The following is a 20,286-nucleotide window of genomic DNA, read 5'->3' on the forward strand; positions in this document are numbered from 1 at the left end:
GCAAAGAGGGGAGAAGGCATTCTAAATGGAGGAGACCCCTACAATCAGGAAAACTCCAGGCAAGGGGGTGATCCTGGCATTCACACTGAGACAATGAATAGAAAACACATCTGTTGCTCATAACCTCAGAGCCCCATGATAATAACAACAGAAATGTTATTAATTACAAATCCATTTTGAACATTTCTTCCTCCTTACAACTGTGTCCTAAGTAATAAGTGCAAACCAGAACCAATTTTAGAATTTTAAAAATGAAAAAAATTGTTTAAAATGTGCAGATTTTGGAAGTCATCAGTAATACTGAAGGGAAAAATAGATTCCAAAAAAATAATTAAATTTATGAGGTTGTTTATATTTTAAATAGCAGTTACTTGAATTCATGCAATTCAACAAACATTTAACAAGAACCTGCTATGTACTAGAAACCCTGCAGGTGCTGGAAATAACAGCAGTGAACAAAATAGAGAAAAATTCCTGTCCTTAGAAAGTTTATATCCTAGTTGGGAAAGAAGGACAATAAACAAAAGAGGCGAAATACTTATTTTGACAGATGGTGATACGTGCTCTGGAGAGAAATAAAACAAGAAATGGACTAGAGAATCACCAGTGAGTGGGAAGGGGTGCTACCTTAAATAGAGCAGCCAGAAAAGGTTTTGCTGAGAAGGTTACATTTGAACCAAGATGTGCAGGGGATGGCAAGGACAGTTGGCGATTTACCCTGAGCATTTCTAGAGCCCACATTCAACATGATTGGTGATTGTGAGATAGCAAAGGAAACAGAAAAATAAGTTCAGCAGAACATCCATTGGAGTCCTACTCTTGTTTGCACATCTCAAAGCTATAAGAAGAATCCCTTTAATTTCTTGAATCCAGTTTCAGTTTTCATAATGCTAAATCCTAACAGTTAAACTGAGTTCTTCCCGTGGACCAGGAACTGTGAAGTATTCATTGCTGTGAGCCTGTTTCATCTTCCCCCAAAATGCTAGAGGTATCATCAGTCCCTCTTCACAGATGCTAAAGATGAGATTAAGCATTTAGCCTGAGATCACACAGTTAAGCAAGTAGAAGAGCCGTGATTCACATTCAGAGCCCAAACATTTAGCCATGAAACCAGGCAAGCAGGAGGGCGTGGAGCTTTCTACACCACTTTCTACATGTACCTTTATTATAATAATTGGAATGCCTTTGCCTTAAAATAAAAAATAACTTGAGTTCCATGTCTCCTGGTTTAGAGTTTATGGGAACTTGAATAGAATTTGCATCCTGCTATTGGGTGAAAATTATATAAATCTTGATTATGTTGAGTTTGTTCATAGTGTTTCTCAGGTCTACTCTTTCCTTCTACTTTTCTGTCTATTCTATTAATTTTTGAGAGTTTGATATTGAAACCCCAACTAAAAAATCTTAATTTGCCTACTTAAAAATAGTTGAAATATATAGTGGAACTATATGTAACTTTGCTCTGTATTTTCCAAGTCTCCTGTAAATGTATTATCATACTTTTATAAGTTAGAAAAAAAAACTTGATAATTTGATTTTATTCATCAGTTGCAGTGTTCTGAAAGGTCTCTATTTTTTTTCCTTTTGCAATCTAGGGACTGCCGTACCTCAGCTGGGTCTCATTCTTCCTGAACTGCTTTAGTTAAGATTACCCAAACTTGGATTTCAAAGGAATACTTTCGTGGTTCCATCTGTCACACCAAGTAATTGGGACCAGCTGGATGTCAGAATGCGGGTGGTGACCATCATAATCCTACTTTTCTTTTGTAAAGCCGCTGAGCTCCGCAAGGCAAGCCCTGGGGGTGCAAGAAACCGAGTGAACCATGGCCGGGCTGGTGGGAGCCGGAAAAGCTCCAACCCGGTCAAACGCTACGCACCAGGCCTCCCCTGTGAAGTGTACACATACCTTCACGAAAAATACTTAGATTGTCAAGAAAGAAAACTAGTTTATGTGCTGCCTGACTGGCCTCAAGATTTGCTGCACATGCTGTTAGCAAGAAACAAAATCCGCATACTGAAGAACAGCATGTTTTCCAAGTTTAAAAAGCTGAAAAGCTTGGATCTACAACAGAATGAGATCTCCAAAATTGAGAGTGAAGCTTTCTTCGGTTTAAATAAACTCACCACTCTCTTACTGCAGCACAACCAGATCAAAGTCTTGACAGAGGAAGTGTTCATTTATACACCTCTCCTGAGCTACCTGCGTCTCTATGACAACCCCTGGCATTGTACTTGTGAGATGGAAACGCTTATTTCAATGCTGCAGATTCCAAGGAATCGGAATTTGGGGAACTATGCCAAGTGTGAAAGCCCACAAGAACTGAAAAATAAAAAACTGAGGCAGATAAAATCTGAACAGTTATGTAATGAAGAAGGAAATGAACAATTGGAGCCAAAACCCCAATTGTCAGGAAAACCCCCAGTCATCAAGACTGAGGTGGACTCTTCTCTTTGCCACAACTACGTATTTCCCATACAGACACTGGACTGCAGAAGAAAAGGTTTGTAAGTTGCTTACTTTTTCATTTTTGTGGATGATTAAAAAATGCTTTTTGAATGTTATGAATCCCTGCACCCCCACCCCCACCTCATGACTTAGAATTTCTGGTGTCATTTCCACCATGGGAGATTTTAATGAGGCTCTTGACATATTAGTGAAGACACTATCAAAGTGTGGTCTGAGCACTGTTAATCTACCCTAGGACAACAAACAATTTAGTTGTCTCTTTCATTTCTAGCATGGGTTAATAACTTATTTGTAATATTAAATTAAAGCCAGATGTCGCTGAATTAGGGTCGTATAGAACATGGTATTATTCCCTCCAATTACTGTAAGGTTTTTTTGTTTTTTTTTTTAAGAACAGAAAGGAAAGGTTAAGATGAACCGAGAGACTCCAGCACGTCTCAAAAGAAATTATAGAGAGGAATCTGTTAATGTTGAAGAAACAGAAGTCAATTTGTTGATTTATCAGCAAAGTCATGCTCAAGGCTTGCCCCCCTCACTCTGAGTGTGGAAGGTGGCACCTGGTTAGATCTCACCATGACCATATGACACCGAAAAGATTTGCTTACGATGACACTCTGAATTTTGATGCTAGAGTAGAGCGATTACAGCATTGTAAGCTGGGAGATGCCATCATGGGATCCTCTAAGTTGAGAGAAAGTGCTCATTAATTGAGAACCTACTATGCTCCAGGTATTCCACATACATGCTATCCACAGCTGCCAGCAAGGTAGTAGTAATATCCCCATCTGTAGAAGGGAGGAGGAGGAGAAAGAGGCTAAGGTACATTCAGACACTTGCTAGTGGTCTCACAGGTAAGCAGCAAAGCTAAGTCCACCTGAGCCTGCTGGCATCCACAATTAATCTGCTGCTGCTGCTGCTAAGTCACTTCAGTCGTGCCCGACTCTGTGCGACCCCATAGACGGCAGCCCACCAGGCTCCCCCGTCTCTGGGATTCCCCAGGCAAGAACACTGGAGTGGGTTGCCATTTCCTTCTCCAATACATGAAAGTGAAAAGTGAAAGGGAAGTCGTTCAGTCGTGTCCGACTCTTTGCGACCCCATGGACTGCAGCCTACCAGGCTCCTCCGTCCATGGGATTTTCCAGGCAAGAATACTGGAGTGGGGTGCCATCGCCTTCTCCAAGAATTAATCTAATCATGTTCAAACAAGTTCTTGAACAAGGGAAGCATTAAAGAATTTGAGGAAAGTCGGTACACATAGTTTCTCTGTAGCCAGATTGGGTGGAATTTCCCTAACACTGTTACAGTAAGTAACAGTACTTGGTGCTTCATGCCAAAGAACATGTTTTACTAGGATTTTCTTTGTAATGCTTAAAAACTTGAATTATATATTTAAAAAAACTATTACAAAGCTCCATTCCTAGACTTGAGTTAGAAAATTACTTGATATTGCTGAGGTTCTATCCTTAAGCTAAAGTTCATTTGCACTTGCTATACCAGAGAAAATAGAGTTAAACTCATTAATTATCTGAGAAAAAATGCCATCAAAATGAAATTGAAGATTTCTACAACTAGACCACACTGTAATTTAAGAAAAGATAACATAGTAGGAAAGAACTTTTTTTTACTGTTTTTCTACCCTTAGGCTATTCCCGCTCTAGTGTGTCTATCTCTGCCTTTGTCTCTTGGCAAAAATCAACTTAGAAAAATACAAATTTATTTTTATTGCTTTCCTTCCTCAAGTGATTGTTGTCTAAACACCTTTCAGATATGCCCCATAAATTCATTACCCTTGCTTTAGAAACACATGTTATTTACTGGAAAGCAAAGTTTCATGACATGCACAGTTAGTACATATCATTCAGGTTCATACACTAAAGACAACTTCCTCCATGTATTAATAATGATGTAAATCAGAGCCTATACGTTTTAGATTATAAAATGAAGGGTAGTTTTTTCTTTTAATATCATTAATATAAATCTCTCACTATGGTTGATATCACTCTATTGATTCAGCTGATCATTTACTTTTCATTTTTTATTATATTGTTGATTCCCATAAGTTTAAAGTCAAGGATCTTGCCTTTTAAATTCCCTTTGGTACTACCTGGCACAAGGCCCTGTTCTTTAGATTGATGGCAATAATTGAGCTGCTTCCTTTGCTCTTGCAAAGCAGTAATTTAAGCAACTTTTAAAAATAAAAATACATAGAAATTAAAAATCATGACTAGAATTCGAGTATGACAATCTGAATTTTATCCATTGTACTTTTCCTTACTCCATTCTACAAATAGATAATAAATGTCAACTACTAAGAATGAATGTTCAGCAGTGTTCATCTCTTAACTCTCTGCCAGAATATAGCAATATTTTTGATTGTGTTCCACATGTTGGACACCATGTAGAATCTCTCTTTTTTTTTTAAGTCACTCAGTTGTGTCCAACTCTTTGCAGCCCCACGGACCATAACCTGCCAGGCTCCTCTGTCCATGGAATTCTCCAGGCAAGAATACTGGAGTGGGAAGCTGTTCCCTTCTCCAGGGGATCTTCCCAACCCAGGGATCAAACCCAGGTCTCCCATATTGCAGGCAGATTTTTTACCATCTGAGCCACCAGGGAAGCCCTAAAGAAGTCAAGAGTGGAACTAGCAGTGGTAATTATGAGAAGTGTTAGTCGCTCAGTCATGTCCAACTCTTTACAACCCCATGAACTGTAGCCCACTAGGCTCTTCTGTCCATGGAATTCTCCAGGCAAGAATACTGGAGTGGGTAGCCATTTCCTTCTCCAGGGTCAAACCCAGGTCTTCTGCATTGCCAGCAGATTCTTTACCATCTGAGCCACCAGGGAAGCCCATATTAATGAGAACTGCCTTCTAAATGCTCTGTGTGCCTAAGATAAAGCAGTGTTATGCATTGTCATTTAATCCTTGGGCTTCCCCAGTGGTTCAGTAAGTAAAGAATCCACCTGCAATGCAAGAGACCTGGTTTCTGTCCCTGGCTTGGGAAATTCCTCTGGAGGAGGGCATGGCAACCCATTCCAGTATTCTTGCCTGGAAAATCCCATGGACAGAGTAGCTATGGTCCATGGAGTCACAAAGGATCAGACATGACTGAAGCGCACACACACATTTACTCCTCACAACCTTAAAAGAAATACTAGCATTATCATTTTAGGAAGAAAGAAGCTGAGGAGCAGAGAAGTTGCCCTTTAAGGTCATGTAGGTAATCCCTAAGCAGGTCCCAAGCCATTGGTCACCATGTTGCTGTTGCTACTGCTGCTAAGTCGCTTCAGTCGTGTCCGACTCTATGCGACCCCATAGACGGCAGCCCACCAGGCTCCCCTGTCCCTGGGATTCTCCAGGCAGAACACTGGAATGGGTTGCCATTTCCTTCCCCAATGCATGAAAGTGAAAAGTGAAAGTGAAGTCGCTCAGTCGTATCCGACTCTTCGCGACCCCATGGACTGCAGCCCACCAGGCTCCTCCATCCATGGGATTTTCCAGGCAAGAGTACTGGAGTGGGGTGCCATTGCCTTCTCCAATTGGTCACCATACAAGTCACCATATACCATCACCTTCAAGATTAGGGGTATGCCTGTTAACCAAGAAGATTTTATAAAAGCCTTCTGGGTGCTTCCTCCCAGTATTGACTGTCCTCAGGCTCTGTACAACACATCAAGGAACTTGAATACAGATTCCCCTTCCTTGGGAGTTATACCTTCCCCAACCAACGGATGATGAGCCAGATGGTGTGCGTAGGGTACCTAATACATACCAGTTTGACCACATAGACCTCAAAGATTACTATTTTTGCCTTAAACATCTGACAACAAGAAAAAGAAATAATAGCTCTATTCACTGGGAGACAGGCACTTTGCCAACAAAACTTAGTCTTTCAAAGGGAATAAATGTGAGATTAGTTAAAAGGCATCTTTATGCCTTATTGAGATGGATGGATTTAGCAAAAATACATGAAAGTAAGTTTTAAAAACTGCTTTTTAGCTTCACACTTACCAGAATAATTTGCTATTTTTAAGGATTCATTTTCCTGCTAAGATTAGGGCTGGGGAGGATTATGACCAAAAATTGCTCCCAGCTGCCTCCAAAGTTAATTTCACTATTAGTTTGAAGAGTAATTAGGAATCTTTAATTCACAATAGACTAAGGCCATTTATGTCTCTTTACCTACCACTACCAAAATTTCACAGTAGTTCTGACATTGCTGACAATCAAGATAGCCTACTAAATGGGAAATTACATGGAAAAAATCCCAATTTCCTCCTCAAAATCAGCAAAATTTTGGTGAGAGGAGAAGCAATGCTTGTCAGGGGTGATTATCAAGTACATTTGGTATTTATTGAAGGTTTACCAAAATTTATTGGATAGCAGCAAATAACCATGTGGTGCCTGGTCTAGAAATGGGGGCATTGACCAAATTTGACTTCTGGTCTTGGGATATAATCTTTATCAAAGGCAACCATATTTCACATCAGTATTTGCAATTGTCATTTAAGTTTAAGGTTAAAAACAAAGGCCTGTTTTTACTCATCAGTACAACAAATAAGATTTTTCCATGTGTTCTAAGCCTACTGGTAGAGGCTTTGGTTTGCCTTTAGTGGTATTACTTGTGGATCCTATTTTTACCCAGGGCTGCTGGTAACAATGCCAAAGTTGGTTCTGCAATTCATATTCCTCTTCCACAGGTCTGCCACAATGGTTAAGCTGGGTTTCAGGGTGTTCTCATAAACATTTTTTCTACCCATTTATTTGTGGTAAACCCACTTTAGCTTTGGAGAAGGCAATGGCAACCCACTCCAGTACTCTTGCCTGGAAAATCCCATGGACAGAGGAGCCTTGTAGGCTGCAGTCTATGAGGTCACTAAGAGTTGGACACGACTGAGTGACTTCACTTTCACTTTTCACTTTCATGCATTGGAGAAGAAAATGGCAACTCACTCCAGTATTCTTACCTTGAGAATCCCAGGGACAGGGGAGCCTGGTGGGCTGTCGTCTATGGGGTCACACAGGGTTGCACATGACTGAAGCGACTTAGCAGCAGCAGCAGCAGCAGCAGCAGCTTGTCATTCACTCTCATGCCCAACCCAGCAGATGTTGGTTCAGCAAGCAAATCCTGATAAATAAGCTGCTTTCCAGAGCCTGCTGCTGCTGCTGCTAAGTCGCTTCAGTCATGTCCGACTCTGTGCGACCCCAGAGATGGCAGCCCACTAGGCTCCTCTGTCCCTGGGATTCTCCAGGCAAGAACACTGGAGTGGGTTGCCATTTCCTCTCCAATGCATGAAAGTGAAAAGTGAAAGTAAAGTCGCTCACTTGTGCCCAACTCTTAGTGACCCCATGGACTGCAGCCTACCAGGCTCCTCTGTCCATGCAATTTTCCAGGCAAGAGTACTGGAGTGGGGTGCCATTGCCTTCTTCCAGAGCCTAGAAGATACTAACTCTGCTGGCAAGGAAGACCTCAGCCCTTAATAGCTTTGTAGGGTTTTGGTGAGGACTTGAGCTTTTATTCATAGTGAGATGAGAAACAAAGGATTCTGCCATCTGGTAAAATGACAGATCTGACTTATGTTTTAAAGTCATGTGGACTTAGGACAATATTGGGATAATCCAGACAAGAGGTGATGGTGGCTTAGACTAATGTGGTCACAGTGAGGGAAGAGAGGGGAGGTGGGACCCTGGATATTTTGAAATAAAACTTTATTCCTCTTTTAAAAATCTGAGAAAATGCCACAACCATTCATTGCCAACAATTATTCTAAGTGCTAAATGTCAAGAAATTATTTCTTCTGCCTGCCCTCAAGTGTTCTCTGTGGTTTTCAGTTCTTCCTAGGATCTCCATCTCCTTGTTTACATGGAGTTTATAAGATAGAATGTAGCTTTCCAGTCAGGGTCTTGCTGGTCCTAAAGGAGGATATTACCTCAGTATTTCAACATTATAATAAGTTCAAATCTTAAAATCTTTCACATTTCTATGTGTTGGCAGACACAGCTCTAGGTTAAATGAGACAGTATCTTATCAGAGGATGGAAATAAAGTCAATCCAAATTTTCAAAGCACTTTCACTATAAGAGGGCTCAATATTCTTATGGCTTCCCTGGTGGCTCAGATGGTAAAGAATCTGTCTACAATGAGGGAGACCTAGGTTCGATCTCTGGGTTGGGAAGATTCCCCTGGAGAAGACAATGGCAACTCACTCCAGGATTCTTGCCTGGAGAATTTCATGGACAGAAAGCCTGATGGGTTACAGCCCATGGGGTCGCAAAGAGTAGGACATGATTGAGCAACTAACACTTGCACTTCATACTTTCAATATTGCTGAATCATTTTGGGCTTCAAAATCACTGCAGATGGTATCTGCAGCCATGAAATTAAAAAACACTTGCTCCTTGGAAGAAAAGCTATGACCAATCTAGACAGCACATTAAAAAGCAGAGACATTACTTTGCCAACAAAGGTCCATCTAGTCAAAGCTATGGTTTTTCCAGTAGTCACGTATGGATGTGAAATTTGGACTGTAAAGAAAGCTGAGCGTCAAAGAATTGATCCTTTTGAACTGTGGTGTTGGAGAAGATTCTTGAGAGTCCCTTGGACTGCAAGAAGATCCAACCAGCCCATCCGCAAGGAAATCTGTCCTGAATATTCATTGGAAGGCCTAATGCTGAAGCTGAAGTTCCAATACTTTGGCCACCTGATGCAAAGAACTGACTCATTTGAAAAGACCCTGATGCTGGGAGGGATTTGGGGCAGGAGGAGAAGGGGGCGACAGAGGCTGAGATGGTTGGATGGCATCATCAATGGACATGAGTTTGAGCAAACTTCGGGAGTTGGTGATGAACAGAGAAACCTGGCATGCTGCAGTCTATGGGGTTGCAAAGAGTGGGACACTACTGAGCAACTGAACTGAAACTCAACATATTTAACAAGCTCATTGTTTCCCATGTGTTATTAGATAACTAACTTTGTTGCTGCCTAAAAACTACCCCAAACCCTAGCAGCTTAAAACAACATACTTTATTATCTCACAGTTTCTGTAGGTCAGGAAGCCAGACATGGGTTAGCTAAGTCCACTGCTTCAGGATCTCTCACGAGGCTGCAATAAGGTATTGACCAGGGCTTGGTGCTGTGGTCTCATCTGAAGGCTCAACTGGAAAAGCATCTTCTTCCAAGCTCATATGGCTTGGGAGGATTCAGTTCCTGAAGGACTGAGGGCCTGAGTTCCTTGCTGGCTGTCAGCCAGAGGCCGCCCTTAATTACTTGCCATGTAAGCCTTTCCAACATGGCACCTTGCTTCATCAAAGCCACCAGAAGAGAGTCTGCTACCCTGACAGAAGTCATAATTACTTATAACCTAATTATGAAAGTGACATCCTATCATATTTGCTACATTCTATTGTTAGAAACAAGTCACTAGGTTCAGCCCATACTTAGGGAGAAGAGTTTACACAAGAACATGAATATCAGTAGAAGGATTGTTGGGTGCCATTTTAGAGGCTGGCTTATTTATTTGTGATATATTAGACATTGTTCTAAACCTTCTTCATGAAGCTTTCATGGGTAGGAGGGTACAAAAATTAAAAGAAAATCAATAAGATGTACACTGTGTCTAATGTTGCTATCTACTATTGAAAAAAAGCAGAAATAGTATTATTACTGTTGTCTGCTTGAACACAGAGAGAAGTCATTTTAAATACAGAGCCAGAAAGTTCTTATAGCCATCCCAATATATTGTTTCCACCCCTGTTGCTGCCCAATCCTCACTTTACCCTACATATGCCAAGTTTGAGGATTCTAGGCAGATGGGCAGCATAAATGATACTGAAAGGTACCATGACTAGCCAGCAGAGCACAGCAGTTAGAAGCATAGGTTTGAATTGCTAGTCTAGGTTCAATACAGGATACAGGATCCTTGGGGCTGGTGCACCGGGATGACCCAGAGAGATGATATGGGGAGGGTGGTGGGAGGGGGGTTCAGGGTTGGGAACTCATGTACACCTGTGGTGGATTCATGTCAATATATGGCAAGACCAATACAGTATTGTAAAGTAAAAAAAAAATAAAAAACTACAAAAAAAAAAAAAGAAGAAGCATAGGTTTGGGGGCTAGCAAGTCTGTGTTTAAATCCTAGGTGTATGACTATGAACAAGTTGTGCCTCTATTTTATCTGTAAAATGTGGATAAATGTACTTACTAGCTTATAGGATTCTTGCACATAATACTTGTTAGGACACCTAGAAAAGTTCTTATGCAGAGATACTAAGATACCAAGATCCCATCAAGAAGAAAAAGCTAATTTAACAGTAATAAGGATACCAGAGAAGGAATCCATTGACCATGAATTCTAAACTGTTAAAAGAAGGGAGGAAATGAGACTGGATCTTTATGAAGGTAAACATACTATTAGTTAAGAAATCATATATACCAGAGGGTTTTAAAAAAATATTTGGAAGAAATGATCAGCAACTCAGTTATTCTGTAGCAAAAAGGGAATCACGGATAGATGTATACCACCTTTCATAAACTTTACTGTTCCTAGTTCAAAGAATTTCTACATATTCAAGAAGTCTTTGTGTCATGCTACTTCTCAGGTATGAACTAATCTGCATATTTTATTTGTTGCTTCTAGTTTCTTAGGTCCGAACAGGTTTGTTTCTCTTCACAGATTCCACTTCCTCTACTTAGAATTGAGCAAAACCTCTTCAGAATATTTTGCTAAAGATTAAAATAAAGGGCAAGTAGTATGCTAAAATATAAAATAAACACGCTTTATAGTTTTACAAAAGCATAATTTAAAGGCAAATATAAATATGAAAGTTAGGTGAACCTTAATTGCCTATTAACCTATGAAAACTGGATTCCTTCCAGAGGCTTCTGTTGTAGCCGTAGTACTGGTAGCAGCATTATTATCGTTGTTGTTCCTGAGGAGTCCAGTTACTGCAGTACCTCAGGAAGAGTTAGGGATGAGTGAGTACAACTGAGTCACAAGGATTCAGGGAGTAAATGGTGATCAGGAAGCAAGAGGAGCAAATGAGGACTATACTTTCTCGAATTTTAGCATCCAAGGAAAGGAGAAATAAGATAACAGCTTGAGGGTCATCAAGGTCAAGGGTTTTGCTTCTTTTTTAGGATGGTGAAATCTGAGCTTATCTGTTGAGAGGAGAGGGATGAAATGAAGATGCTGCAGAGAGGCAGTAATTAGTAGTCAAAGCTCTTAGAGGAGTGGGAAGGGAATCAGAGGGGACGCGCATGGAGTGGTTTGATTTGTAGGTTTTATTTTGTTTCAGCTTTCTGTTTTTAAAAAGCTTTGGTGATTCTGACAAATGGTTAGCCTTGAGCCCAACTAGCCCACACTGCCTGTTGTCCTCCTTGATTTCTTGCCGTCTCTAGGAAGTTTCTCAGAACATTTCAGCAATGAGCAATATCTCCTCCTCTAAGTGAGATGCACTTAGGTTGCTGGGCTTTGGTGGAATTCAGTATATTCTCAGGCTTGTTCATAGCAAAGTTCTTTGGCTTTAGATGGGTTATCCTTTTTCCTTTCAAGAGCTGACTCTTTACCACATGAGTGATAGAGTCAGTGGGGTCAAGAGGAGAGCTTGGTAACCTGAACATGATTTTTTTTCTAGAGTTGAAGAAAGTTCCAAACAACATTCCTCCAGATATTGTTAAACTTGACTTGTCACATAATAAAATCAACCAACTTCGACCCAAGGAGTTTGAAGATGTTCATGAATTAAAGAAATTAAACCTCAGCAGCAATGGCATTCAATTCATAGATCCTGGTAAGTTCCACAAATAGCCCTTTTAACAGGCCACAGGTATTCTCTGGCAACATTAATAGTAAATACAATTTAGTTTTTGAAAAACTAAAAAGAACTTCGAATTTAATTAGAACTTGCTTGGCACTCAAAGAAATATTTGCCATATTGTTGCTTTATGAAGTATGTAATAGTATGTAATATTACTAAGCAACGGTTATTCAATTGGTCAGTTATTCAGTTGGCCCAAAGAAGTGTTTTGTAGAATATATTTTAAAAATAAGAGTATGTGGCTAATAATATGCTACACATGTTGTGATTTTTTTAAAAAGGAAATTCAGATTTGGCATTCTCTTTGCTATTCATTAAGTCCCAACTTATTTAAAGTAAGACTTTAACAGTAAATTTGAAACATTCTGCTAAGCAGAATAAATTAAGTTCATAAAATTAAGTATGGTCATAAATTAAGATAAAATATGCTCAATTAGAGCCAGATAGATTTTTACCTAATCCTAGATCAAGATCAATTCTTTTTCATCCTTCAAATCTCTTCTCCATTTGCTAAGCAAAGCCCCTGACAAGAATGAACATGGTGTTAACACACTGAATTTAGAAAGAACTGAGAATGATTGCAATGGTGATCAGATTTCTAATGTACATAGTATTTGTGTATTCCTAATTGAGAAGCCCACTGTTTAAAAATGTGTATTAATGCATGTATGCTATCCTAAGTCACTTCAGTCATGTCCAGCTCTTTGTTGACCCTATGGACCACGGCCTGCCAGGCTCCCCTATCCATGGAATTCTCCAGGCAAGAATACTGGAGTGGATTGCCATGCCTTCCTCCAGGGGATCTTCCTGACCCAGGAACAGAACCCAGGTCTCTTATGTCTCCTGCATTGGCAGGCAGGTTCTTTACCACTAGTGCCACCTTGGAATACTACTTTTTTGTAGTTGTTGTTCTTTTCTCTTTTTTTAATTAATTTATTTTTTAAATTGAAGGATAATTGCTTTACAGAATTTTATTGTTTTATGTCAAACGTCAACATGAATCAGCCATAGGTACACATGTGTCCTCCCTCTTGTACCTCCCTCCCATCTTCTCCCCATTCCACCCCTCTAGGTTGATACAGAGCCCCCGTTTGAGTTCCCTGAGTTACACAGCAGATTCCCATTGGCTATCTATTTAACATATGGTAGTGTAGGTTTCCATGTACTCTCTCCTTATATCTCACCCTCTCCTCCCTTCCCACCCACCTGTGTCCTTAAGTCTGCTCTCTATGTCTATTCCTCCATTACTGCCCTGTAAATAAATAAATTGGTACCATCGTTCTAGATTCCACATATATGCATTAGTATGTGATATTTATCTGTCTCTTTCTGACATATTTCACTGTGTATAATAGGCTGTAGGTTCATCCACCTCATTAGAACTGACACAGATGTGTGCCTTTTATGGCTAAGTAATATTCCATTGTATATATGTACCATAGCTTCTTTATCCATTCATCTGTTGATGAGCATCTAGGTTGCTTCCATGTCCTCAGTTCGGTTCAGTCACTCAGTCGTGTCTGACTCTTTGCGACGCCATGAATCGCAGCATGCCAGGCCTCCCTGTCCATCACCATCTCCTGGAATTCACTCAAACTCACGTCCATCGAGTCAGTGATGCCATCCAGCCATCCCATCCTCCATCATCACCTTCTCCTCCTGCCCCCAGTCCCTCCCAGCATCAAAGTCTTTTCCAGTGAGTCAACTCTTCACATGAGGTAGCCAAAGTACTGGAGTTTCAGCTTTAGCATCATTCCTTCCAAAGAACACCCAGGACTGATCTCCTTTAGGATGGACTGGTTGGATCTCCTTGCAGTCCCAGGGACTCTCAAGAGTCTTCTCCACCACCACAGTTCAAAAGCATCAGTTCTTCAGCACTCAGCTTTCTTCACAGTCCAACTCTCACATCCATACACGACCACTGGAAAAACCATAGCCTTGACTAAACAGACCTTTGTTGGCAAAGTAATGTCTCTGCTTTTGAATATGCTATCTAGGTTGGTCATAACTTTTCTTCCAAGGAGTAAGCGTCTTTTAATTTCATGGCTGCAGTCACCATCTGCAGTGATTTTGGAGCCCAAAAAGATAAAGTCTGACACTATTTCCACTGTTTCTCCATCTATTTCCCATGAAGTGATGGGACCAGATGCCATGATCTTAGTTTTCTGAATGTTGAGCTTTAAGCCAACTTTTTCACTCTCCACTTTCACTTTCATCAAGAGGCTTTTTATTTCCTCTTCACTTTCTGCCATAAGGGTGTTGTCATCTGCATATCTGAGGTTATTGATATTTCTCATGGAAATCTTGATTCGAGCTTGTGCTTCTTCCAGCCCAGCATTTCTCATGATGTACTCTGCATATAAGTTAAATAAGCAGGGTGACAATATACAGCCTTGACGGACTCCTTTTCCTATTTGGAACCAGTCTGTTGTTCCATGTCCAGTTCTAACTGTTGCTTCCTGACCTGCATACAGGTTTCTCAAGAGACAGGTCAGGTGGTCTGGTATTCCCATCTCTTTCGGAATGTTCCACAGTGTATTGTGATCCACATAGTCAAAGTCTTTGGCATAGTCAATAAAGCAGATTGTCCTAGCTATTGTAAATAGTGCTGCAGTGAACATTGGGGTACATGTATCTTTTTCAGCTTTGGTTTCCTCAGGGTATATGCCTAGTAGTGGGACTGCTGGGTCATATGGTGGTTTTATTCCTAGTTTTTTAAGGACTCTCCATACTGTCTTTCATAGTGGCTGTATCTATTTACTCTCCCAACAGTGCAAGAGGGTTCCCTTTTCTCCATACTCTCTCCAGCGTTTGTTGTTTGTAGACTTTTTCATGATGACCATTCTGACTGGTGTGAGGTGATATCTCATTGTAGTTTTGATATGCATTTCTCTGATAATGAGCGATGTTGAGCATATTTTCATGTGTCTGTTAGCCATCTGTTTGTCTTTGGTGAAATGTCAGTTTAGGTCTTTTTAGGTTGAAGTATAGTTGATTTACAATACTGTTAATTTCATTTGTACAGAAAAGTGATTCAATAATACATATGTGTTTTTTCACGTTCTTTTTCATTATAAGTTATCATGAGATATTGAATATAGTGACCTGTGCTACACAGGAAATCCTTGTTGTTTATTTTATATATAGTGGTACATAGTTTCACTGACTTACTCACTCACTCATTATTTTAATCTCTAAGCCCATCCATATGGCTGCAAATGGCAATATTTCATTCTGGCTGAGTAATATTGTGTGTGCATGTGTATATATACATAAACATTCATCTGTCAATAGACACTTAGGTTGCTTCCATGTCTTGGGTATTGCAAATAATACCTGCAGTATTACCCTTTCCCCCTTTGTTCAACTCAGTTTCAAGAAAGTATGATATTTTCTACATTAACAAATATGTACTGAGCATCTGGAAAATGTCAACCACTTTCCTTGGTAAATCTTCTGGCTAAAAAAGCATCTCAGAACTTTTAGGTGGTCATTTCAGGCTGGTCATTTAAGTCAAAATGACCTTTAAAACTTTTAAAATAAATACCTTCTATATTTCAGGGTTTTTGAGTTGAAACACTGCCAAAGCAAACTTATTTTAATGAGGTATGCTGGTAGGTATACAAATGCAATGAAATATATCAGTCTTTAAAAGGCAATGTGAATAACAGTCTCATAAAATGCCAGATATTATTGCAGAAAAAGGAAAGAAGGCACCCTCATTTTAGAATCTACCTCCTTTAAGGAACAAATGAAAAGTAGCTTTTCAAAGTGCCCAAGTACGTATGGTTTAAGTAACAACTTCAGCATTTTCAAAATAAAATATAGAAATGTTTACAGATGCTTTCATCTGAAGGGCTATTTCTATTAAGAAAAGTAAACAGTGAGATGATTGACTCACAAAGGTTAAGTTTTTTTTTAATGCAGTGTTTTCAGAACTATCATTGCAAGGGCTGACCTTTTGCTCTTTCGCAGCAGCCTGTTCCTCACTCCCTCCTCTTCCCCGCACCCAAGTCATTGCTTTGCACCAAAATATAATTCTTTGGGGGGCTTCCCTGGTAGTTCAGCTGGTAAAAATCCTCCTGCAAAGCAGGAGATCCCAGGTTCAATTTCCTGGGTTGAGAAGATCCCCTGGAGAAGCAATAGGCTACCCACTCCAGTATTCATGGGGTTCTCAGGTGGCTCAGAAGGTAAAGAATCCATCTGCAATGCGGGAGACCTGGGTTCAATCCCTGGGTTGGGAAGATCCCCTGGAGGAGGACATGGCAACCCATTCCAGTATTCTTGCCTGGAGAATCCCCATGGAAAGAGGAACCCCATGTCAGTCCATGGGGTTGCAAAGAGTCAGACGCAACTGAGCAACTAAGCACACATGGGTTTTGTCTGAGAACAAATGATATGAAAATGGTTAATGGTACTGGTTTGAGAGTATATTTTTGAAATTCCACATAAGGGCACTGTACACCCTAGCCAAAAGTATTTTAAAACAGCAATGAGAAAATGTTTAAAATATAAACAGAATATTTAAAATCAGGATTGGCCTGTTATAGTGTACCTGGTCTATTCACATTAACTGAAATAGGGATAATTTATGTTTAGATTTCTTTACTCTCAGAGAAGGAAAAATAGCTTTTTGTTGTATTATTTTGTTATGTGTTCAATATTTGTTTTAATTATCTACCCTCTGGTGAAATTAAATACATATGAGTTCAAAGCTGATAGCTACCATAGCTTGCCAAAATACAACCAGATGTTTTCAAAATATTAATAATTTTTTTTTGGTTTTGGACAATACAAGAATATAATTCCTTCCCCATAAACTTGGAAGTGGCTGTTTTCTAGGCATTTTCAGAGTTTATTCATTTCCCAAAGAGCTGTCAGATTTCAGAACACATTTCTCATTTTTTGTGCACTTATGTCTTACATTGAAATATTTTCCTAATTCATGTCTTTCTGTGGCATTTTTCCAGTGGATATTTTTAAAAAAATGCACATGAGCACAAAATACATTTTTTAGAGATCTAACTTAAAACTGATTTTTCAAATAAAAAATTGTACTCTAGTTAATCTAATCAAGGGGAGAGCTTTGAGGAAAAACATGTTTCAGAATTTTTCATTTAGACATGTATACTGTTAAGGAAATATAATTAAAACCAGAGTCCTCACCCAGCACAGAAATCCTCTCCACAAAATAGTGGAGAAAGAAAACCCTTTTATTATTGAATAAGCATTAAATTGGAATGTGAAGTATACAACAGGCAATCTGCTAAGAGATTGCAGAGGCAGAAAGAAATCTCACCCTTTATATAGCCAAGCAGAACCTAGCATATGTGTGTTTTCAGGATACATGTTTGATCCCTGGATAGGGAAGATCCAACCCAGAGAAGGGAAAAGGAGAAGGGAAAAGCTACCCACTCCAGTATTCTGGCCTGGAGAATTCCAGGGACTATACAGTCCATGGGGTCTCAAAGAGTTGGACCTGACTGAATGACTTTCACTTTCAGTCCTTAAGTAAGAAGCTTTGACAGCACCACTTGCGAAACAGTTCATTCTAAAACCTTACTGAGCAATTGGAGTGGCCATCTGCGGTAGCTAATTGGCTTTATCAAGAAGAAAACAAATTTCTCTCTTTATGACAAGAGATAATTTTTTGCCTTAAAGGCTTCTACCCTCCCACAGTAACTGGGAGTCAGGAGTGTTTCCTCCCTTGATGTTTCCATTTCAAAGAGATTGTTCCCAGGTTTTTAAGAAGGATGTTCCTCAGAGAGCTGAGAAAGGCCTCTTTAGTCTTCTAAAGGATGTATATATATTTCAAAAGAGAAGAGAAAGTACTTGGAAGTTTTCTAAAGTAAGAACTCTGAGAAAAAGGAGGTTAAGGAAAATCTTTTCCTTTATTTTCAACAGCGAGAATTGTCTCTTAATTTTAAATTTGTCCTTATAATATACAGTGCGCTTAACCTAATTACTCATTGGTTTAATAAATATTTTCTGTTTCTAGCTGCTTTTTTAGGACTCACACATTTAGAAGAGTTAGATTTATCAAACAACAGTCTGCAAAACTTTGACTATGGTGTATTAGAAGACTTGTATTTTTTGAAACTCTTGTGGCTCAGAGAGAACCCTTGGAGATGTGATTATAACATCCACTACCTCTACTACTGGTTAAAGCATCACTACAATGTGCATTATAATGGCCTGGAGTGCAAAATGCCTGAAGAATACAAAGGGTGGTTTGTAGGAAAATATGTTCGGAGTTACTATGAAGAATGCCCCAAAGACAAATTACCAGCATACCCTGAAACATTTGACCAGGATATGGAAGACGATGAATGGGAAAAAATACATAAGGATCACACAGCAAAGAAGCAAAGTGTAAGAATCACTATTGTGGGATAACAGAATTGTTCTTGTTGCAACTAGTTTTGCCTTTGCTATACTGGTGTTGGAAAACCGCATGTTTACATTTTGATTAACTGTATTATTTATGCAGGATTATCCAACTAAAGGAAGGTTCCCTTGATTATTATTGTTGTTGTGACAATATAGTAATCAAAGGAATACTCTTATCCTGCTTGCCTGCCTGTTTGCCGAACAGCTTTCGATGATGATCCCACACTGGTAACCTGCAGGAGTTGAGTCCTAATGATGGCATTAGATTTTCATAATGTCCTGTATAAATCTTTTTACTGCTTTTTGAAAATAAAAATTTTAAAAAAGCTTGGTTCATTTTTACATGCTTTTCAAGAGCTGCGTGCACATACCTAAAGATGATCAAAATGAAGAAATACAAATGATTAGTAATAATAAAATCTTATTCTCTCCCCTCTACCCCCCTTTTTTTTTCCAGTAAGTCAGCTTATACACTGAATAAATTTCCATGTTTGATTCCTGTGCACTCCAAAATGAGGTCCTGGTAAACCCAAATTCTCCACTGCTTTTCACTGATCCTTGCAAAAAAAAAAAGTCAAGCTAAACCGGAAGAATTGTCACAGGCAATAAGCCAAGAATCTGAGAATTATATTAGAAATTGGTTAGAAGACCGGACTCTGAGAAGCAGTTGTACATGGTGTGAATCATGAACCCTGAACAGGTATAAACACTAGTAAGTGTGGAAACAGCACTGGTGTTTTAACAGAATTTAGGCTATGGAGCCGCCTGTCAGTGAGAAGGATCTGAGCCCTTCATATGTGAAGGAGCATAAAACAGGATGAAATTAGGATTCAGAGTCAGGATTTGAGATGAAAAAGAAACAAAAAAGAAATTGATATCAGAAGCAACTGAGGGAGCAGGTGGTATGGAAGAGAAATCCTATGGGGTTGCAGGTTAAATTTAGCTCACCTAGAAAAACAGATCACCAGAAAGAGAGGAAGTATTTGAAGACTAACCCCATCAGTTTGTATTTTGATAGTACTATTCTATTAGAAAAATAAAATGAAATATGTACATATCATTAGAAATACAACTTTTTATGCAGATTTCCTTTTTCATATTGAGTTGAATATATTTTCATTTCTTATATCAAGGTATTCATACAAAGTTTAGCAACTGATCTTTGATACTTGCACAGATTTCCAAAGCATAGACATGATAAATAGTATTGAACATGTTTTTTTGGCTGTACCATGTGGCTATGGGATCTTAGTTCCCTGACTAGAGATTGAACTCAGGCCATGGCAACAAAAGTGCCCAGTCCTAATCCCTGGACCACCTGGGAATTCTGTTGAGCATTTCTGAAGCACCTACTAGAGCTCAGACACTGTGCTAAGAGCTTCACATATTCTTTTTATAATTCTTACAAGATCCCCCTGAGGTACATAAAATTATCTGCCTTTTCTAGATGAGGAATCCGAGGCATAGAGTATGCCTCCTGAAACACCTTTCTCCTTTTTCTCCTGAAACACCTGTGAGGGCTGGAGACATTCTTTGGGTCAAGTCAGTTAAATCTGTACTAATATGTATAGGAAACCAAGAGACTGGGGAACAGGAAGAATTCCTGGAGCTTGTGG

The 20,286-nt window shown here is 39.5% G+C and overlaps 2 protein-coding genes across 2 annotated transcripts in view; one reads left to right on the plus strand and one right to left on the minus strand.

The window, feature by feature from the left end:
• FBXL13 (F-box and leucine rich repeat protein 13) overlaps nt 1-20,286 on the minus strand; it is a 215,452-nt gene that overhangs the window by 112,605 nt on the left and 82,561 nt on the right. The gene's annotated exons all lie outside the window — the stretch shown is intronic.
• Nucleotides 1,730-18,719, plus strand: LRRC17 (leucine rich repeat containing 17). The gene is made up of 3 exons (XM_068973093.1): nt 1,730-2,501; nt 12,098-12,253; nt 18,279-18,719. Exons 1-3 carry the CDS (start codon nt 1,730-1,732, stop codon nt 18,674-18,676), a joined length of 1,326 nt encoding a protein of 441 aa, XP_068829194.1. The 3' UTR covers nt 18,677-18,719.

The sequence above is a fragment of the Capricornis sumatraensis genome, chromosome 5, assembly GCF_032405125.1.
Source record: "Capricornis sumatraensis isolate serow.1 chromosome 5, serow.2, whole genome shotgun sequence".
In the NCBI taxonomy this organism is placed as follows: domain Eukaryota; kingdom Metazoa; phylum Chordata; class Mammalia; order Artiodactyla; family Bovidae; genus Capricornis; species Capricornis sumatraensis.

Excerpts from the sequence above, each read along its gene's own strand:
- LRRC17 (XM_068973093.1), top strand. The coding sequence starts at position 1,730 with ATGCGGGTGGTGACCATCATAATCCTACTTTTCTTTTGTAAAGCCGCT. Across the intron at positions 2,502-12,097 it reads ACTGGACTGCAGAAGAAAAG|AGTTGAAGAAAGTTCCAAAC; the intron begins GTTTGTAAGTTG and ends TTTTTTTTCTAG. Across the intron at positions 12,254-18,278 it reads CATTCAATTCATAGATCCTG|CTGCTTTTTTAGGACTCACA; the intron begins GTAAGTTCCACA and ends TTCTGTTTCTAG.